Source organism: Talpa europaea (assembly GCF_964194135.1).
Source record: "Talpa europaea genome assembly, chromosome: 3".
Taxonomy (NCBI): domain Eukaryota; kingdom Metazoa; phylum Chordata; class Mammalia; order Eulipotyphla; family Talpidae; genus Talpa; species Talpa europaea.
Genome location: NC_140069.1, coordinates 114,781,603 through 114,800,068, shown reverse-complemented (window position 1 = coordinate 114,800,068; position 18,466 = coordinate 114,781,603). Strand labels below are relative to the sequence as shown.

Below are 18,466 nucleotides of genomic sequence, written 5' to 3'. Positions count from 1 at the left end.
GCTCAACCGCTGCGCCACCAGGGCAGGCCCTCTTCTATATAATTTTTGTACTTTTCCCCAGTTCTCAGTCATCGTCAGGCTGTCAGTTTGCCTACTACAGGAGTCTTCATCTCTACCTCTCCTTCCCTTATATAATAAGCCTTTGTACATCCTCTTCTAATGCTTTACCATAAGTGAGACTCTTAATAAATTAATGGAGATAGGGAGAGACAGAGGAAAGTAGCTAAAGTTAGCAAAACTGCAAATACTATTTGAAAATTAATATTCCTAGACATACTTGTAGGAAATGATAGCAACTGCCCTAGTGGCAATGGGTTATACTTCACTCCCAATATAGTAATACTTGCTCATCTCCTGGGAAACCAGGTAGCTGCATCAGGAGATTTTTCTCTGTAAGTTTTATGGAGATGAAATACCCTCATCCTTAGAGAGTGAGAACAGAAATTAGAACTATTTAATTGAAATGATCTCAAGAGACCTGGCCTGGAGAAACCTTTTTGCTGCTGTGTGTTATTCAAAGGGAACAGATGCCTTTGGGAAACAGCACCCTCCAATATCAGGTCACAGAGCCAAAGGGCATCTTTCTCTAGTGAATCGCTTGGCTGATGCTGTATTAACCTCAGATATGACATGAAGATGGGGAAGAAATCAAAGCTCATTGGAAAAATTTCACTCAAGTCTTTTCCTTTTATTTACCCATTATTATAAGATTCATCTCAAGAGTTTGAGATTCCAATTTTCATTTCAGCTTATTAACTCTTTAAGTTGTGTTAAGTATTTGGGTTACCACCAGTATTCAAACATAAAATATGAACTTTTCAGATTAATCATTTTGTCCATTAGCTGCCTAGGAATAATACTTTCACATATAAGAAAATTTATAGCCACTTTTAAAAGGAAAAAAGAGAAAAGGTAGGAGTAGAAATCTTATTAGCAATATGTAATTAATAACTGAATAAAATTTATTTCCATTTAATTTTCAAATGAATATAAGAATATAAAAGAATATAAAACAAACACATATTCCCTCAGAGTATATTGAAAACCAGCCAGAAATGTGATTTAGCCCTCATAAATTCCAAAGATCACATGCCCACATTAATTATAATATCTTTACATTATTTTAATGAGAGAACACACGTTAATTACTTTATGAAAAAATACTTTCTGAATTTGCATATTTTCCAATATATCCCAGTCCTTTCTGTCTCTCCTATAGACTTGGCCTCATTATTTCTGTTCAACTCTCCACTGGCTTTCTATACTAGAGGCAGAGAAATCAAGAAAATTTCTAGTATTTTGGGAAAAAATGAAAAGTGCATGAACAAAAACAGAGGTTATAGGAAAGGGTAAATACCATTAATCTAAGAAATATTTAGGTGGCATAATCAATAGAAATTTAGTGGAAAATATGGTTTTGTTGACCAATTGTACCAGATTTTGTGTTTGAGTAATTAAACGCACCATGAGTTAGTATAGGGAAGAAAAGATTATGAGAAATAGTTATAGCAAGATAACAACCACATTTAAGAAAAAGTGTTATAAATACATTATATGGATATATAGCTATAGCTATATATAGCTATATATAACTATATAACTATATATAGCTATATATAACTATATAACTATATATAACTATATATATAACTATATAACTATATATAACTATATAGCTATAGCTATAGCTATATATAAACAATCTCTGTGCCTATCTATCTATCTATTGAAGAGAAATGTGTAGGGACACAAAAACAAGGACCATCAAGATTTTATCATGAGAATTAAGATAGGAACAGAACTATTACAATTATAATACAAGATTGAACTGGACAAGATTCTAAGTCCAAAATTGATGCTGGAACTCCCAAATTATTGCCCTAGAACATTTTGAATTAAGAAGTGAATGTATCCCAGGGTATCAGGCCAGGGGACTCTTCTTGGGGACTAAGGAATTCCCATTGATGAGTTTAAGTTTGAGGAATTCCCATTGATGAGTTTGAGGAAGCATTCATTCATTCGATGCACATTTTCTGAATGCTCCTTAGATGCTTAGGATTTAGCAGTGAAATAAATTATTTGACCTGTTGGAGTTTATAGTCCGTTGTGCAGATACTGAAAATAACTAAATAGATATAAAATATATTTTCATTTATATTAAGAATAACAAAGAAAATGAAAATTTGAGGAAGGGGGATGCTGAATATAAGGTAAATGGGAAAAATATAATTTTCAGTTATAGTAAACACATTAAAAAAAAGTAATCAGAGGAAGAAGGCGAGGAATCAGCAGATGCAATTTTGGATAAGGTTTTAGGTCAGATAAGAGTTTCCGGATGACTCTTAGACTCACAGATAAACATCATAAAGAGAGAAAAAGGAACATGTGGATACTGGAAGAAGAACAGCACAAGAAAATGAAATAATAAATTGAAATCACAGGCAGTATAGAAAGGTGATTTTTCTGTTCTAGGAACAGAAATGAGACCAGCATGGCTAAAATAGCTGAGGACTCTATAAGTAAATTTTATTTTGTTATAATAACAAATATCAATTTTTGCTTTTACTGGTCCCCAAAAATGTTTTATACAGTAAAGCTTTTAAGAAATAACTTTTGTGGAAGTAGTCCTATATAGACAAAATATGTTGACCATCTGATCCTAATTGTATCTAGTTGTTACATACAGATATAGTGAATAACAGATATAAAAATTGATTATTATTAAAAGGGATCCAATGGCTTCAGTGTATCAGTTTAAACTAGTTTTATGAATGACTTTCCACAATAGAGTTTCTAAGCTAGCAATGAGGATGGTCTTTCAGGAGTGTGAATCTTCTACAATATGGTTGCTAATAAACACAGGTCAGTAGGGTATTTTTGAGAACTATTTTTTTATTTTTAGTCAAGCCATTGACTGTACAGTATGATTGGTGGAATCCTCAAAGTTTCAGGTTTTTTTTTTTGTGTGTGCGCAATCTGAAAGTTACATTTCATAAAAACAATCCCTAAACTCATTCACATTTATGGTAGCTTTGTTAGAAACTGAGGTCAATGTTGTTCTGAAGTAAAGCAGTTATTCAGCAATAAAAAAAAAAAAATGAATGCTCTGCTCTTTCTATTTTTGATGATTTCTATTCCAACTGAAGTAAGTGGCAGATCTCTGATCAAGAAGATTCCAGACTCTCCTGACTCAAGTCAGGAGTATAGAAGATATAAGTACACAGTGATTCAGGAAGTATTATTTTTCAGATTTGAAATTCAGATACAAAAAATGACTTTTGTATAGCAGGATGTCAGGATGTACTTTTCAAATAACTGATGTGTCTCTATGGAAAAACTTTGACAGGAAAGGGACATTAAACTTTTCCTTTAGAAAAGTCTCTATGTCTAATCTAAGATCTAATGTGTAAGATTCATTGATCAATATGGTGATATTTTTTCAGAGAAATGTAAAAATATTGTAATCAATTTGATCAATATTCTATTGTGTACTTTCAATGGAATCAATCAATTTACTTTCGTTGAAAGCCAAGGAGTTATCAATTCCAGAAAATACATCAATGTATACTCATTGCCGTGGCAACACACATAATTGTGAAGTATTTATTATCAATATTATCAGTTTTGTCAACTCAAAAAAAAAATCAGAGGGTTTGCATATAGTCACCCAATCAGTAATAACAAATAGGTTTTGCTGTTGAAACAGTGGAGAGATGTGGAACAAGAATTTTCAAAGTCATGTGGATCATGATACTTTTTAAGATGAGATCTCTAGTTGTTTCAGATAAAAATTTATGATATATGTATAGAAGTTAGAAAATCATTGTAACTATATACACAAGCTTGAGAGAAGTGAATTAAACTGTTAACGCTACAGATTCAGATCCTTAGGTATTATTAGAATTATTCTGGATTGTGAGAGTGTCAAAGAAGTATGTCTTATGCCCACAGACACTGGTTTAATTTAATGATATACTCCAAAAAGGTTGCTCCTGTTCTTTAAGTTACAATTGAAGAAAAACAGCAAACTGTTTAATGTTGCAATTTAAGATATTTCATATTCCTTGATTTTAGTATTTAAGTCATAAACATATGATTAAGTTAATTAATTACTTGGTTAATTTGTTCTAGTCCTTGTCTGGAAGAAAAAGTACTTAGGAATATGGGTTGGCATTGTATATTTCAGAAAAGGCTGGACTTGCAAAAAGGGAATACTATCACATTGTAATGCACAATAACAAACTTTCCCTGTTAGTGCCTTACACAGGGGCAAAGCAACATGCAAAAATCACATAATCACACTCTTTGTTAATAACTCTGAATGCATATTGAATCATTTACCAAAAAAAGAAGAGAAAAGCGAATATTATAAGATCTCAAAATTGTGTAAAGCTTTACTGATTGTGTTTTTCTCCAAGTGATCAAACACACTGAATTTTATGTGCAAAAACTCAGTGTTCCTAAAATGGATACCCAAATGGATAGCCGGAAATCTTATAAAACAAGAGTATTGCTAAAAAGAAGCAAGGATCAATGATGTTACAATCCGGATATGTAGTAACAGCTGGACTTTCAACAGCAGGTTCTAAGAATCTACTGCTGTCATGAAGGTTCTTATTTAGTAAGGTTTCTCCTTTAATAGAGTCGAAGGGAAAGATAAAAAATGAAATTTATTTCATTTTGGTCTCCTGGAATCACAATAATCTTAGCATTTATCTGCCCTTCTGGAAATTTTATATACAATTCAGTGGGCTGGAGGAAGAATGGTTTCACAGGACTATTTATTGTGTCAATAATGACTTTCCTTTGGATTGAGTATCTTTTTACCAATGAACATTATCTTTATTGGGAATGTAGATTCAAAATTTCAATGATACATGCATCAGGGTCATTCAAAAAATAAAGTTGATTTTGTATGAATTTCTCATATCTCTTGTCTCATCACAGGAGTGCTCAGCTCATTTTCCTGGAAACTCACTTGTCTTAATAGTTAATTTTTATAGGATTTTATGTGCTAATCCAGAAAGTCCAGTGCTCTTCTTTGTGCGGATGTGAGAAAACTTGAATTTCACAGTCCTTATAATAAAATTGTTTAAGAATTTAGGTCAGATGTTTGTGGTAGGCTCAAATCCATACATATTGGGATAAATTACTAGGAGAAGCCACAGTGTGAAAGTGAGAGCCATATCAATACTGTGTTCTGTCAGATCCTCAAATAACCTGGTAATCTTGATTTTGTTCTTTTAAAAAAGCAGAACAATATTACAAGTGGACTTAAATTCTTTTATAGCAAACATTTAACTTTAGGATCAGTGATTTCTTCTGTAGTTGGAAAAATAGCATTGATTTACTTTAAAAGGACAACAGCAAAATATAGTAGTGGCAATTACAATAGAAGTGCTTCTCTGAAACATGACTGTGGTTGCTATCAGTAGATGAATTAAATTAAGCTAATACAGATACAGCTCAGGGAACAAGGGGGTAGTTAACTTTGACATTTAGAACAAACGTTGAGACAGACAACTGGTGTGAGTAGTGAGTGAAACCATGAATGTAACATTTCAGCCAACTGGAAAGTCAAGCAGGATTCAAGGGATATTACAGCAATAAGGACAGTGACCCAAGCTACTGCTTCCTCCCTCATACCTAGAGCACTTAACCTTTAAATTGCCAGATCTACTCATTTAATTTCACTTCTTGGTGTCTTACTTACACCTAAATGTGATCTTAATCCCAAAGAAATTATCTGCATTCATGCAAAGAGCTCTATGACCTGTGCTCTGTGCGCTGCACTTTACATGACATATGCACTTTCAATACTGACATGAAGTTTCATACTGCTTGTTGTTCATATTGTTTGAGATTATTTCAAGCTTGCCACTAGGCCTTTTTCTATTAATTTCAAACTTAATTCAAAATGACAAGGTAAGGATGACATCATCCAAGACATGGAAAAATTTATTTATTGACACTTGATGGTCACAATTATAGTCAAGTCCTCGGGACTTTTAAATTCAAGGCCATTCAGGCAGCAGTCCTGCCCACCTGTGACTATGCAGGTGCTTCAATTCACCTACTCTCTCTCCCTCCTCAAGGCAGCAGCCTTCCTGCTGACCTGTACCATGTCAGGGCTTCTCCTCACTGACCTCCCTCAGCAGAGGCAGCTCTCCTCAAGGCCACCTCCCTATGACCATGCAGGGCCCTCTCAGCAAACCTGTCCCTTTGGGGGCAGCTCTTCCTGCCCGCTTGTGTCTGTGCAAGTGTCCTTTACTTTTCTGTCCCTTTTCTGCTTCTTTTAAATATATAAAAAAAATTCAAGGCCATTTAGCTTCTGTTCTATAGCAAACTGAGTTGGGTTCAGATTGCGTGGGGGGTACTATAGAAAAAGGCTTTAAGAATCTGCTAAAATTCTGCCTCATGGCATAATGGTAGGTGGTGCCTTGAGGTCTTCCTTGTAGTCTAGTAACAAAATTACTCTTTTTTAGCAAAGACTTTGAGCCAATTTCTAAGAGGATGATCTACAATTCAGGATAGTCTATCTGGTTTCGAATCAAATGCAAATTCAATTTTGGTTATACCTATCTCCCAAAATAAAAAAAAAATCAAAAAAGAAAAATATGTATACATATGAAAATGCTTAAAAACATTTTCTTCCTCATAACTACTTTTCAGGTGCCTTAGTGGTAGAGGTGAACTAAGGAGCATTCATTATAAGATTGATTTTCTCAATGATGAGTAGCTTAACTGTTTGAATTGTAGAGGATTTCCTTGGTCTTTGCTAATAAAAAAAAAAGGGGGTTTCCAATCCTGACAAGAAATGCACCAAATTGGAAAGCATTTAGAAGAAGGAGGGGCTATAATACCTACTTGTAGTTACATTAGCAGCCCTTACGTCCTTGATTACAGGTTGAAATCAGTCAAAGACTGCGCGTGGTTAACAGGGCTGTAACCTTAATGCTAAGAGTAATTCAGTTTCTTCTTATTTTCTCTGGTGGATTCTCAGAATGTCAGAGTTGAACTTACTAATCTTGCTAAGGGCTCTAAAGAGTACTAAGAAGGAATGAGAATGTTCTAGCAAGGGGGAAGGAAGGGAACAATGGTTACAACACTGCAGACGAGGGAACACATTGGAAAAATAGGCTTTCTTTGTCTAGTTTAGTAGCATATGATTGTTACTCACTGCATTCTTAAAGTATCAACAGGACAAAAGTTATTCCCTAGAATTCCTTGAAAAATAGCACATTAAATGGTAGCCCTGAGTCTGGAGCTTATGATCAATCCTGAAAAACTAGCAGTGATTTTTATAAGAATGTCAATCCTACTAGTTCTTCAGTTCTAACTGTAGGAAAATCTTTAGATCCTGAGATTTAAGAATGCTTCCTCAGTGTCTGCTCAGATAGTTCTCTGTCTTGATAAAAGAGATTCTTATTTAAGTACACAATGGGTATTTGTAAACAATGATATTGATTCCTAAAAGTCATATAGGTCAAGCAGACTTATTATTCAAGATCAATTGTATGTACATTGAGGTGACTAACAAGTTGAAAATATACCACAACATTTATTATTTACTCTAACTTTTTTTTTTTAACATTTATTTATTTATACAAGCACTGGGTACAGTCAGAGGCACGGCAGGATGAGAGAATTCGCCAGAGAGAGTAGAACAGGCAGAGTGACGAAGTACACTGCTGAGGGGTGCAGCGGGCGGCAGGAGAGGTCTGCGCGCCATGTGGAGGCCCTACTCTGACTTTTTTGATGTAATTCGTTTCTATGATTTATAGAGACAGGTATTTTTTCAGAAATAATTTAAGCCAGTTTACATTATCAACATAGCCTCTTTAAAATACTCAAGAAATTTTTACTGTCATTTTTAACAACATGAAGAAGAAACAACACGCACGCACAAAACCATTTCTCTTTTCTGGGTATTTTTGTCTATTTCCTAGAAAAGTATAATAAATGATTAATTGCCTGAGTTGTAACTGACATATGTCTCAGCCTGAATTGCCTGAACTACGAAGTAAAAGCTAATACTTCTAACAACCTGAAAATACTAAATTCTTCAATAACCACAGTCTACTAGACACCCACAAGTAAATGAGAGGGGAAGTAGTGGGTTAAACTGTTAATATGATAAACCCAGCCTCTTTGTGGATGGTTGGTGGACCTCAGATGGTTCATGGGCTGTGCAGCAATTTATATATTATGATTTTTGTTTTGATTAATATCACTATTAATGGTAGTTCAATAAAACCAGATAATCTTTGGATAAGTAATAACAAAATACATTCACAAAGAGTTGCACATATAATAATATTACTAGTTGTTAATATTTTGTAAATAGAGGATTGCTCACCTCTTGTCACCATAGCACACTCACCCCCAAAGCACCCATAATCTACCTCCATAGTCCACTGCTCTCTCTCTCCACTTTGTTCATGCCATTTTCCTTTCCACCTACACCCCTGGGGGCCTTAGTACTATGGATAGGTTTCAAAAGTTAGTTTTTAAGTTTGACTTTATTTGACCCTTTGATGGCTTCTCTATATTCCACACATAAGTGACACCATCTGGTATTTGTCCTTCTCCTTCTGACTTATTTCACTAAGCATAATTCCTTCCTGCTCCAGCCATGTTGCCACAAATGGCTTTTTATTATTTAAAAATTCCTCATGCATATATATATATATAATTTTGCTAGACATAACCAATATGCATATTGATGTTACTTAAACATATAAATGCATCATATCAATGTGTTGTTACTTATCAATGCTATCATTTACCTTTTACAGCTGAGACTCCTGAGGTTTAGCAATGTTACAGTGGTTAAATAATAAAGCCAGGTTTGAAACAGGTAGATTCTGGCTTATGTTACAGTGCTTCTTCCAAAGGAGCATACTTTCCTCATTCAAGGTTGTAGTTTCATCTTTTGTTTACCTATTTGACTTGTATATACAAGGATACTTGCTATTGTAGTAGAACTTTGGAGTTTATCCACACATCATATTTTTCTATATAATTTTTCATCAGAAAACAGTGAAGGTAAGTAAAATGGAGAAAACCACACAAGGATAATGACAGGACTGGAACCTCAGTCCTGGGTGCTTCTAGAAGCTACCTAGAGATGAAGACAATAGATCTGGAAGATGACAGTTTAGCCCTTGGGAGACAATCACAAGGATACTTCGGTGGATAGGCATATACACATATACATACGTTTCTCTTTGTATTTTAAGAGTAGAATTAATCCGGACACATTTTTAAGTTTTCTTTAGGAAATAAGTTTCTAAAATGATGGTTTGGAAGCTCTCACAAAAAAATAAAAAAGCAATAACAAAAATAAATAACACATTTGTAACCTGGTGTATTGATGCATTGATGAAACAAGAAATAGATTTAGCTTTAAGTTCACCTACCTTCATAAGTCCCACTTTCTAGGAGAGCCCCACTTTTCTCCAGTTCCATAAAATCTTCAACAGTGATGAAAATATAGTCCACTCCAGGGACCTCACCCTCCTTATGTGGCCTTGTGGTGCCTGAATAAGAAAATTAAAAACAATAAGACTATGTGACTTGTTGAACTTTAGATGCACCACTATACTTCTGAATATTCAATAATACTTGTTTGTACATCTTGCAAGTTGGCAGTTTGCATTTGTCCTTCTGTTTGTTTGGCAACAGAAAATAGCAGGGGGTAAAGATTAAAGTAAATATACAAAGCATTTTTCTTCATCAAGCTTACAAAGAGTTCATTGCCATGGAAAGTGGCTGCATCGATTTTTCAGTGAAAAATGTAGCCCATGTGCCCTTTCTGAAGAGGTGGTTTGAATATTGGGCCAGGAGTCTGCTAGCTCAGGAATTTACATATCTCACTCCCATGAATGGACCTCTATTGTTCTGTAGACCGCTTTGCCTATGACATAAAATACAATGGAATATACACATGTGGGGAAAATTTCACTTTATAATTTCATGCTCTTTTTGGTGGTGGGGAACTGTTGATTTTCCATTTGTTAATCTTGCACCAAACAGTAGCCCATACTTGATTTAAAGGGTCACAAAATACTATTATTTTAAATTTAAATAATTAAAAGTGAGTAATAATTATGATTTAGTAATTATGATGCTAGTAACATAGTATCAGAACAGGAGGAATTTTTCTTTGACCCCATCACAAATGTTCTCCAATACCTCACTTACATAGTCTCCCTCCTTCCAGCCCTCCCTCCTTCCCTGCCCTCTCCCTCTGTGCTCATTAATTGGGAAGTCACAATTCAGAACACACTCCAGGGCTTAGTGCTTAGGTCCAATGCTCCTACTTCCTGCATCACTTACAGAGTAAATGGAGTGTCTATGGGGCAAGGTGACAGAGCATCAACCTGAGGCTCAGCACAGTCCCACTGGAGAACACAGGGTTGTTGACCTGCTGCCCAGTTTGTGAGGCAGGAGCCAAGATAGAGACATATTAAAAGCTGTGGGCTTGTTTTCTAGTGTGCTTCCTTCCCTGAGATGTCCTAAGTGTCTCCGCTTTTTCTTTTTCTTTTTTTAAGATTTATTTATTTATGCATATAAGAACTGGGGTACATTTTTTCATATTCCTGTTGGCCATTTGCATTTCCTCTTTGGAGAAGTTTTTTTTTAGTTCTTCTGCCCATTTTTTGCCTGGATTATTTACTCTGTTTTTGTTGAGTCTCATCAGCTCTTTGTAGATTTTTGTCATCAGTCCTTTATCATTAGTGTTGAGTGCAAAAATTTTCTCCCAGTTGGTGGGGTGTCTCTTTGTTTTAGTTACTTCTCTTTTGCTGTACAGAAGCTCTTTAATTTGATGTAGTCCCAGCTGTTTATCTTTGCCTTCACTGTCACTGCTTTGGGTGATGTGTCGGTAAATATATTACTGAGTTGTAGGTCATGTAGAGTTTCGCCTATATTTCCTTCTATATATTTGATGGTTTCAGGCCTTATGTCTAGTTCTTTAATCCACTTGTAATCAGGGAAATGCAAATCAAAACTACAATGTGATACCATGTTACACCAGTTAGAATGGCACATATTAAAAAAACTAGCAACAACAAATGTTGTCGAGGATGTGAAGAAAAATGAACTCTCTTGCACTGCTGGTGGGAGTGCAATCTGGCCCAACCACTATGGAAATTTGTGTGGAGATTCCTCAACCTGATAAAGATGGAGCTTCCATATGATCCAGCAATTCTACTCCTAGGTATTTACCCAAAGGACACAGAAACATTAATTCAAAAAGGCACCTGCACCCCTATGTTTATAGCAGCACTATTTACAATAGCTAAGCTATGGAAACAACCCAAATGCCCCAAAATAGATGCCTGGATCAAGAAGATGTGGTCCATATACACAATGGAATATTACTCAGCAATCAAAAAGATAAACTCATGCAATTTGCAGCAACATGGATGGAACTGGAAGGGATCATGCACAGTGAAATAAGCCAGAAAGAAAAAGAAAAATACCAGATGGTCTCACTCATAGCAGGAATTTAGAAAACCTAAATAAGGGACCGGGAAAAAGACTAATTATAATAAAGTAAAAATCAAAATCAACAAGCAACTATAAACCAGAGACACACTATGGGGGTAGGGGGGAGGAGGGAGTAGGATCAAAACAAGAGGGGGTGGGAATTGTATGGGGACTAAGATGCATACATTGTGCAAAAATGAAAAATGAGGGCCTCCCCGGTGGCGCAGCAGTTGAGCGCTGGGCTGCGAAGCTGCCTGCAGCCTCTGCAGTGCCAGTTCGGTCTCCCCAGCCACCGGCAAGGGTCCCACATGGCGTGCAGACCTCTCCTGTCGCGCCAGTTGCTCCCCTCAGCAGTGTCCTCCATCTGTCTGCCTGCTCTGCTCCCCGCTCTGGCTCTGGTGAATTCTCTCACCCTCCCGCACTTCTGACTGTACCCAGTGCTTGTATAAATAAATAAATCTTTTAAAAAAATGAGAAATGATGTAAAAATATATATAAAATTAAAAAAAATTAAAAATATATATAAAGAATTGGGGTACAGGCCAGAGGTGTGGGGGGTGAGAGCATTTACCAGAGACAGAGTGGGAAGGAAAACAGGAAGATTGATTGAAATGCCCTGCTGAGGAGAGCGGCAGGCGAGGTAGGAGAGGTCTGCTGGGCCATGTGGGTTGCTCCCTGGCTGGGGATCGAACTTGTGCTGCAGTGGTTGTGGATAGTTTCATAGGTTGCATCTTAACCTCCTTGCATCACCAGGGAGGCCCCTTCTCTTTTTCTACATCACCTACTTAACATATTTTTCCTGGTCATATGGGAATTTCTACAATGAATACAAGCCAATTGTATGTAGACATATAGAAGGAAATATATTTAAAAAGTAATAGGGCATTATTACTCTTCATATTAAAATCTACATATTCTCTACATATTAAATAGAAAGTATTTGAAATCCTTAAATTTTACTTTTATTCCCCCAAATCTTTATCAACAATGCCATGGAAATATCCAGTAAGTTCTTTTGATGTATTAGAATTCAATTTGGATTGAAAAGGAGAAGCAAAAATTAATATCAGAATATAATATGTACTATGTATATTGATTTTTGGTAATAATTTCCATTGAAAAAATTCTTAAAGATGTTAAGACATTGTTTTCTAAAATTACATTATACAAACCTTCTTAGGGGTTATAAAACAATTTTTTTCATATCATATTTAATGATTTTCTCCTGAATTTATTTCATTTTGTTTAACTGAGCCAGTTTGCAATGTTTTCTATTGCTTTTATGCTGTAAAATATAAACCTCCCACACCTAGTGTACATAATATTGTCAAATTAATGTTTCTATGTGAATCTTAACTTTTAATATCCTGACTTTCATGTGCTTAACTCGCATGAATTAAAAGTGCATTAACATGGTTTTTGAAAATCAGTTTGTTTTCCTGTTTATTTGGAACATACTCTGATCATTAAGAAAACTCACATAACAAAGATTCAATTTTCCTTCCTAATTTATCTGTTTATTTCAGAAGCTACACACTTTAATAAACTGCTTGCAGTACCATAAAGCGTTCCCAACACATTGGGACCCCAGGCTTGAGGACTATTTCCAGGCTGCTGACTTGACCTCAATGACTACTCTTTACCAAATTCTAGTGAACGTGTGTGTGGTTGTGTTCTTCTTGGGGGCCAATCAAGTCTTTGTTTCACTGCGAAGTGTTCTTTCTCCACGTTACACCTCAGGCCAAAGTGATTGAGTTCTTGCCTCTGGGATGCAGACCCCTCAGTGTTTGTCTCACTGTTATTGACAAACAGTTTGATACCAGGCGCCTACTTGGATGGGAACTTTCCTACCTCCTTGTTACTTGAAGAATTTCCATACTGGAATCTCAAATGCTATAATTCCCATCTTTGCAACAATTTCCTATCCTCTTTTCTCATCCAGTTCTTTCTAATTATTATTTCCAGGCTCTTTACCTCTTCTAATTTCCCAGATGTTTCCCAAATTTGGCTTCATTAACCTTCCTGCCAAGGGACTGGGAACAATTCAATCTTTTTTCCTTTAGTTCTACTTCAACATTTCCTTACTCTTAAGTTTTCAAATTCACTGCTACATATTTCATGTACAGTTGCTACAGAAAACCATGACCTATCACTGACCAGGAACACTGCAAACTCAGGTTATTATCATTTTGATTCTACTAATGCTAATTCTTTTATATGTATCTTCTTCCCTCTCTGACACAGCCCACCATTTTCTAATACTTAAAAGCTTTGAATTTCACCAGAGAACATCAATATATTCTCTCTTTGTTGAAGTAGAAGGTAATCTGAAATCAAATCTCTAAAGTTTCCTAATTTCCAATTCCCTCTTCTGCATTATCCTCACTTTTAGTTGGAATCATATTAATCCTCTCTCTTCTGCCATCTTTCAAAGTTTAGTCTTTGTTTCTTACCAAAGTTATATATACAGATATTTTAAATATTCCAACAATTCTACAAAGTTTTGTTATTTAAAAAAAACTGACTCTCATTTTCCTCCTCCCTCCAGATCTACCTTCCCTTTATCTAGAAGCAAATACTTTCACCCTTTTGGCTGATTCTTTTGCTTTACTATTGCTATTTTTTCAGCATTGCTTATAAGCTCTAGACTCAGGGCCACTACTGAATAATAATATATGATTACAAAATAATTATATATTTATTATTATTATATTTGTATACTACACACACACATATATATATGCACAATGTCTCTTGTTTTTTACTTTAGTCATTATATCTTGATTTCCTGGTAAAGAAAATGAAGATTTACCTTTTTTGGGGTCCATACTTCTACTACCTATAAAACTTCACTTCCTCTTTCTTTTCTTTTCCCATTCTTACAACAAATTGCATCAGATAACTAATGTTTACAATAATACTATGTAAATCTATTCCCAGCTGATTCTTGCAGTACACTCACTGAATTTTTCTTTCTTATATAATTTTTTGTTTACTCTAGATTTAATATTTTCACTTTCAATTTCCCACACATTAATTGTTAATTCATTCAATAACCTAACTTTCTCCTGTGCATAAATCTTCTCTCAAGTTAAATCAACTGGAGAAATCTCTCCGGGAATATTCTGACTGCTCCAATTTGTAGCAGTCAGCTTACCACACAGTCACCCTCCTCGCATGATTTTTGTCATCCTGGAGAGTCACTTTGTCTCTTCCCTGTGTTATATTCTTTCTATTTTTGTGGTCTATTCTCTCATTTTGGCAGAGCAAATCTGTCACTTCTCTGTGAAAGGTTGCATGGAACTACATTTTTTGGGGGGCTTTGCATGTTAGAAAATCTCTTTATTCCACCTTCACAGTTGACAAATCTGATGGAGCATTTAAAGAAAATATCATAATAAAAACACCTTCTCCATCTTTCTGCACCGTTCTTTCCATCATGTATGCTTTGAAACTTTCCCTCAGAGTCATATTTGAGATCTCCTTTACTCTTTTATGTCGTCTCCACATATCTGGTAAAATCTATGTCCTATAACTCCTCAATGGCATCCTTTCCATTTATAATATGTCCACTCCAAACACTGCCCTCCTGAATCAGACAATGGCTATGTCATTTGAAGGTCTTCCTCCCTTTATAGTTTACCCACTTCTTCCTTCATTAGCCCTGGTAAAGCAGGATACTGATCACATAAGCCTTCTGAGAGGGTTATCTGTTCATTCCCTTGCCAAGAAACTTGATTGAGAAAGGGAGGGAGAGGAAAATAGAGTTAAAGAATATCAGAAAAAGCTCAGATTCTATTATTGACAATAAAAGGGAACTTTCATGGAATGCCAAGTTGTAGAGTCTAAGTGGATTTGTCTTGATGGGACATACAGAGGACATAGTTTAACAATTTTCTGCTTAAGAACTATCTTTCTTTCTTGCCTTCCATGTGTCATTCTCTTTTCCTTTCAGACTAAATTTTCCACCATTAGAATTGCTCTTTGATAAAAGAGATAAAAGAGACAATCTCTTAATGTATGCTATAGTAGATAAGAATCTGATCCTTGGGCCTCCCTGGTAGCTGAAGGAGTTAAGACACAACCTATAGATGTTTGCAGCCTTTGCAGCACGAGTTCGAAACCCGGCCAGCCAAGGAGCAACCCACATGATGCAGCAGACCTCTCCTGCCTCACCCGCTGCTCCCCTCAACAGTGTATTTCAGTCTGTCTGCCTGTTCTGCTCCCCGCTCTGTCTCTGGTGCATCCTCTCACCCCGATACCCCCGCACATCTGGCCTGTGCCCCAGCTTTTGTATGCATAAATAAATCTTTAAAAAAAAAAAAAAGAACCTGATCCTTGGAATCACACTGTGCTTGTTGGAGCTCTGTCATTACCCTAAATGAGGTACTTTCCCTCTATAAACTCTAGTTTTCTTATCTGTAAAATGGATGTGAGCAACATCTTCAATGGACTGATTTAAAAAATAAATAAATGAGATAATCCAGATAAGGTGCTTAAAATATCTAGAATGAATTAAGTACTCAAAAATCACTAGATGTTAAAGTATTAAGAACAAAGATGATATCATGGATAGTTTTTTCTCCCATGGATTCTTGCTACAAATATTAATTGAGCACTTATATGTTACATGCTAAGCACTATTCAAGATACCTGAAAAATATTTTTGAATAACACAGAATAGGGCCCCTTTTTCATGGCCATGTCATCCATGGATCCCTATGTAATGTTTAAGTTACACAGTATGCTACGAAGAATTAAATCCTATTAGTTGACCACAAATCAAGTCATTAACACTAGAGACTACTTAATGGGTCAATACCTGAGATTTCTAACTGTATGCTTAGACAACACAGAGCAAAAATGTGAAGAGAATTAGAAAGATTGTCAAGAACCTGGAAGGAAGTTGAGATCTACAACAATTGTGGGCTTATGATTTCTTAGGGGTAAATGGCAGTTTGGTGAGAAAGCTCTGGAGGCAACAGGAGATCCACAAAAAGACTGGTTATTTGTGGTTTTGTTATAAGTTTTGGAATCTCTAAATTTTTAAAGAGAAATATAACTTATTCTGCATACTTTTTGGCCTAGCTTACATCAGTTGGCTTACACATTTCTGCTCTTACAGGTATTTTTGAACTTTCAAGGTTATTTTAATAGGGCTGATAAATATGACAGTGCCTGGTGGGTTCTGATGACTGATGTATGTGCATGCACACACATGTGTACATATATTACCCCTCTTTATTTATTTGTGCATACAAGAGCCGGGGCACAGGCCAGAGATGCATGGGGTGGGAAGATTCAACAGAGACAGAGTGGGGAACAAAACAGGCAGACTGTCAGAGGTACACTGCTGAGGGGAACAGCAGGTGAGACAGAGAGGTGTGCTGAGCCATGTGGGTTGCTCCCTGGCTGGCCAAAAATTGAACTTGTACTGCAGTGGCTGTGGATTGCCTCACAGTGCCTTGCGCCATGAGGGAGGCCATACCCCTCTTATGTATGTATGTATGTATGTATGTATTTATTTATTTATTCATTCATTCATTCATTCATACACAAGCTGGGGTATAGGCCAGAGGTAGTGGGGGTGAGAGGATTCACCAGAGACAGAGTGGGGAACAGAACAGGCAGACTGACTGAGGTACACTGCTGAGAGGAGAAGCAGGCAAGTTAGGAGAGGTCTGCTGCGCCATGTGGGCTGCTCCCTGGCTGGCCAAAAATCGAACTTGTGCTGCAGTGGCTGCGGATTTTTCATAAGTTGCGTCTTATCCCTTGTGCCACCAGGGAGGTCCCTACCTACCCCTCATTTTTAAAAAGAAAATTAAAAAAAAAATAAAGAAGCATGGTATGGCACAAGGTTCTTGGAAATAAAATTCAGAACATCTACATTCAATTTTTGTTTTAATATTTTAATTATATGTTCCTAGGTTAAAATATCATTTAGTTGATCACCAGTTTTCTTATTATAAATGAAGTAAATAATAGATATGAAAGATTATTATAAAAAGTGTGTAGGCAATGAAAATAATACTATAGCAACATGATTGCATTCCTCTTTAGTAATACTAATATTACTAGTAAGAATAATACAATTCTAATAATTGATGCTATCTTATTTTAAGACTATATATATCAAAGCTTTGTTATTTTTAATGTTAATGATTATGAACATTTATTAAGCACCAAGAGTATACTGAAATGGTTTCTATACAAACCATAATTACCAACATAGTGTCCTTGTACTGAGTTTACATTCTAAGATGAAATGCTGTAAGATGAAATTTACAAGAATGCTGTAAATCTACTTCAAAATTCATTATCTCAGAAATGACAATTTTGGCAAATAAGTAAAGCAAAATGACATATCATTTCAGGTACAAAGTTAAAAATGCTTTGAACATTATCCAAAGAATGCTTTGACTTGTACCCAGACATTTTCCCTATTATATTATACTTGATAAGAAAACACCTAGAAACTCAGTAAGAACAATAAATTACTTCAAATTATCTTACAGGACTTTAATTGGAGAGATGCTTACTAACCTGAGTTTTTCCCGTATCAAGGAAAAGCTCATGAAAAATATTATGAATTAAGCCAAGTTTGTCTTCTGTTACTTACAATTACTTTCAATTACTTCCTCCTTCCTTACATAAAAAGGCCCCAATGATACCCATTTGAAGGAAGTAAGTACTAAATCTAGATAAAATACTCTCAAGTAATAATCACCATTTTAAATGAATTAATTTTATTCAAATTAAGATTTCTTTAAAAGAAAAAGTTATTATTCCTAACAATATGGGCTGCTATTATTATCTGCATGGAAGGAAATGTAAATTGAAATATAAATCCACTCTCTTTGCTTCCCTGCTAAGATGTCAGACACAGTGGTTTAGTCATTACTTAAAAGCGTCCTTTGTCTTTTGTTAGAGAGACAGGTAAGATAAGCAGAGCCTATGGACTAGGTTGCAA

General features: G+C 35.5%; 1 protein-coding gene across 4 annotated transcripts in view; it reads right to left on the bottom strand.

Annotated features, from left to right (window-relative positions):
- MAGI2 (membrane associated guanylate kinase, WW and PDZ domain containing 2) overlaps positions 1-18,466 on the bottom strand; it is a gene marked incomplete at both ends in the record, with an annotated part of 1,136,641 nt that overhangs the window by 470,161 nt on the left and 648,014 nt on the right. For 3 of the 4 annotated variants that reach the window (XM_084230806.1, XM_084230807.1, XM_084230808.1), the window contains one exon: positions 9,423-9,542. In XM_084230806.1, the coding sequence (XP_084086932.1) occupies positions 9,423-9,542 (120 nt within the window). Of the gene's footprint in view, positions 1-9,422; positions 9,543-18,466 lie in introns of those variants that run through there. The other variant, XM_084230809.1, reaches the window with a different exon arrangement.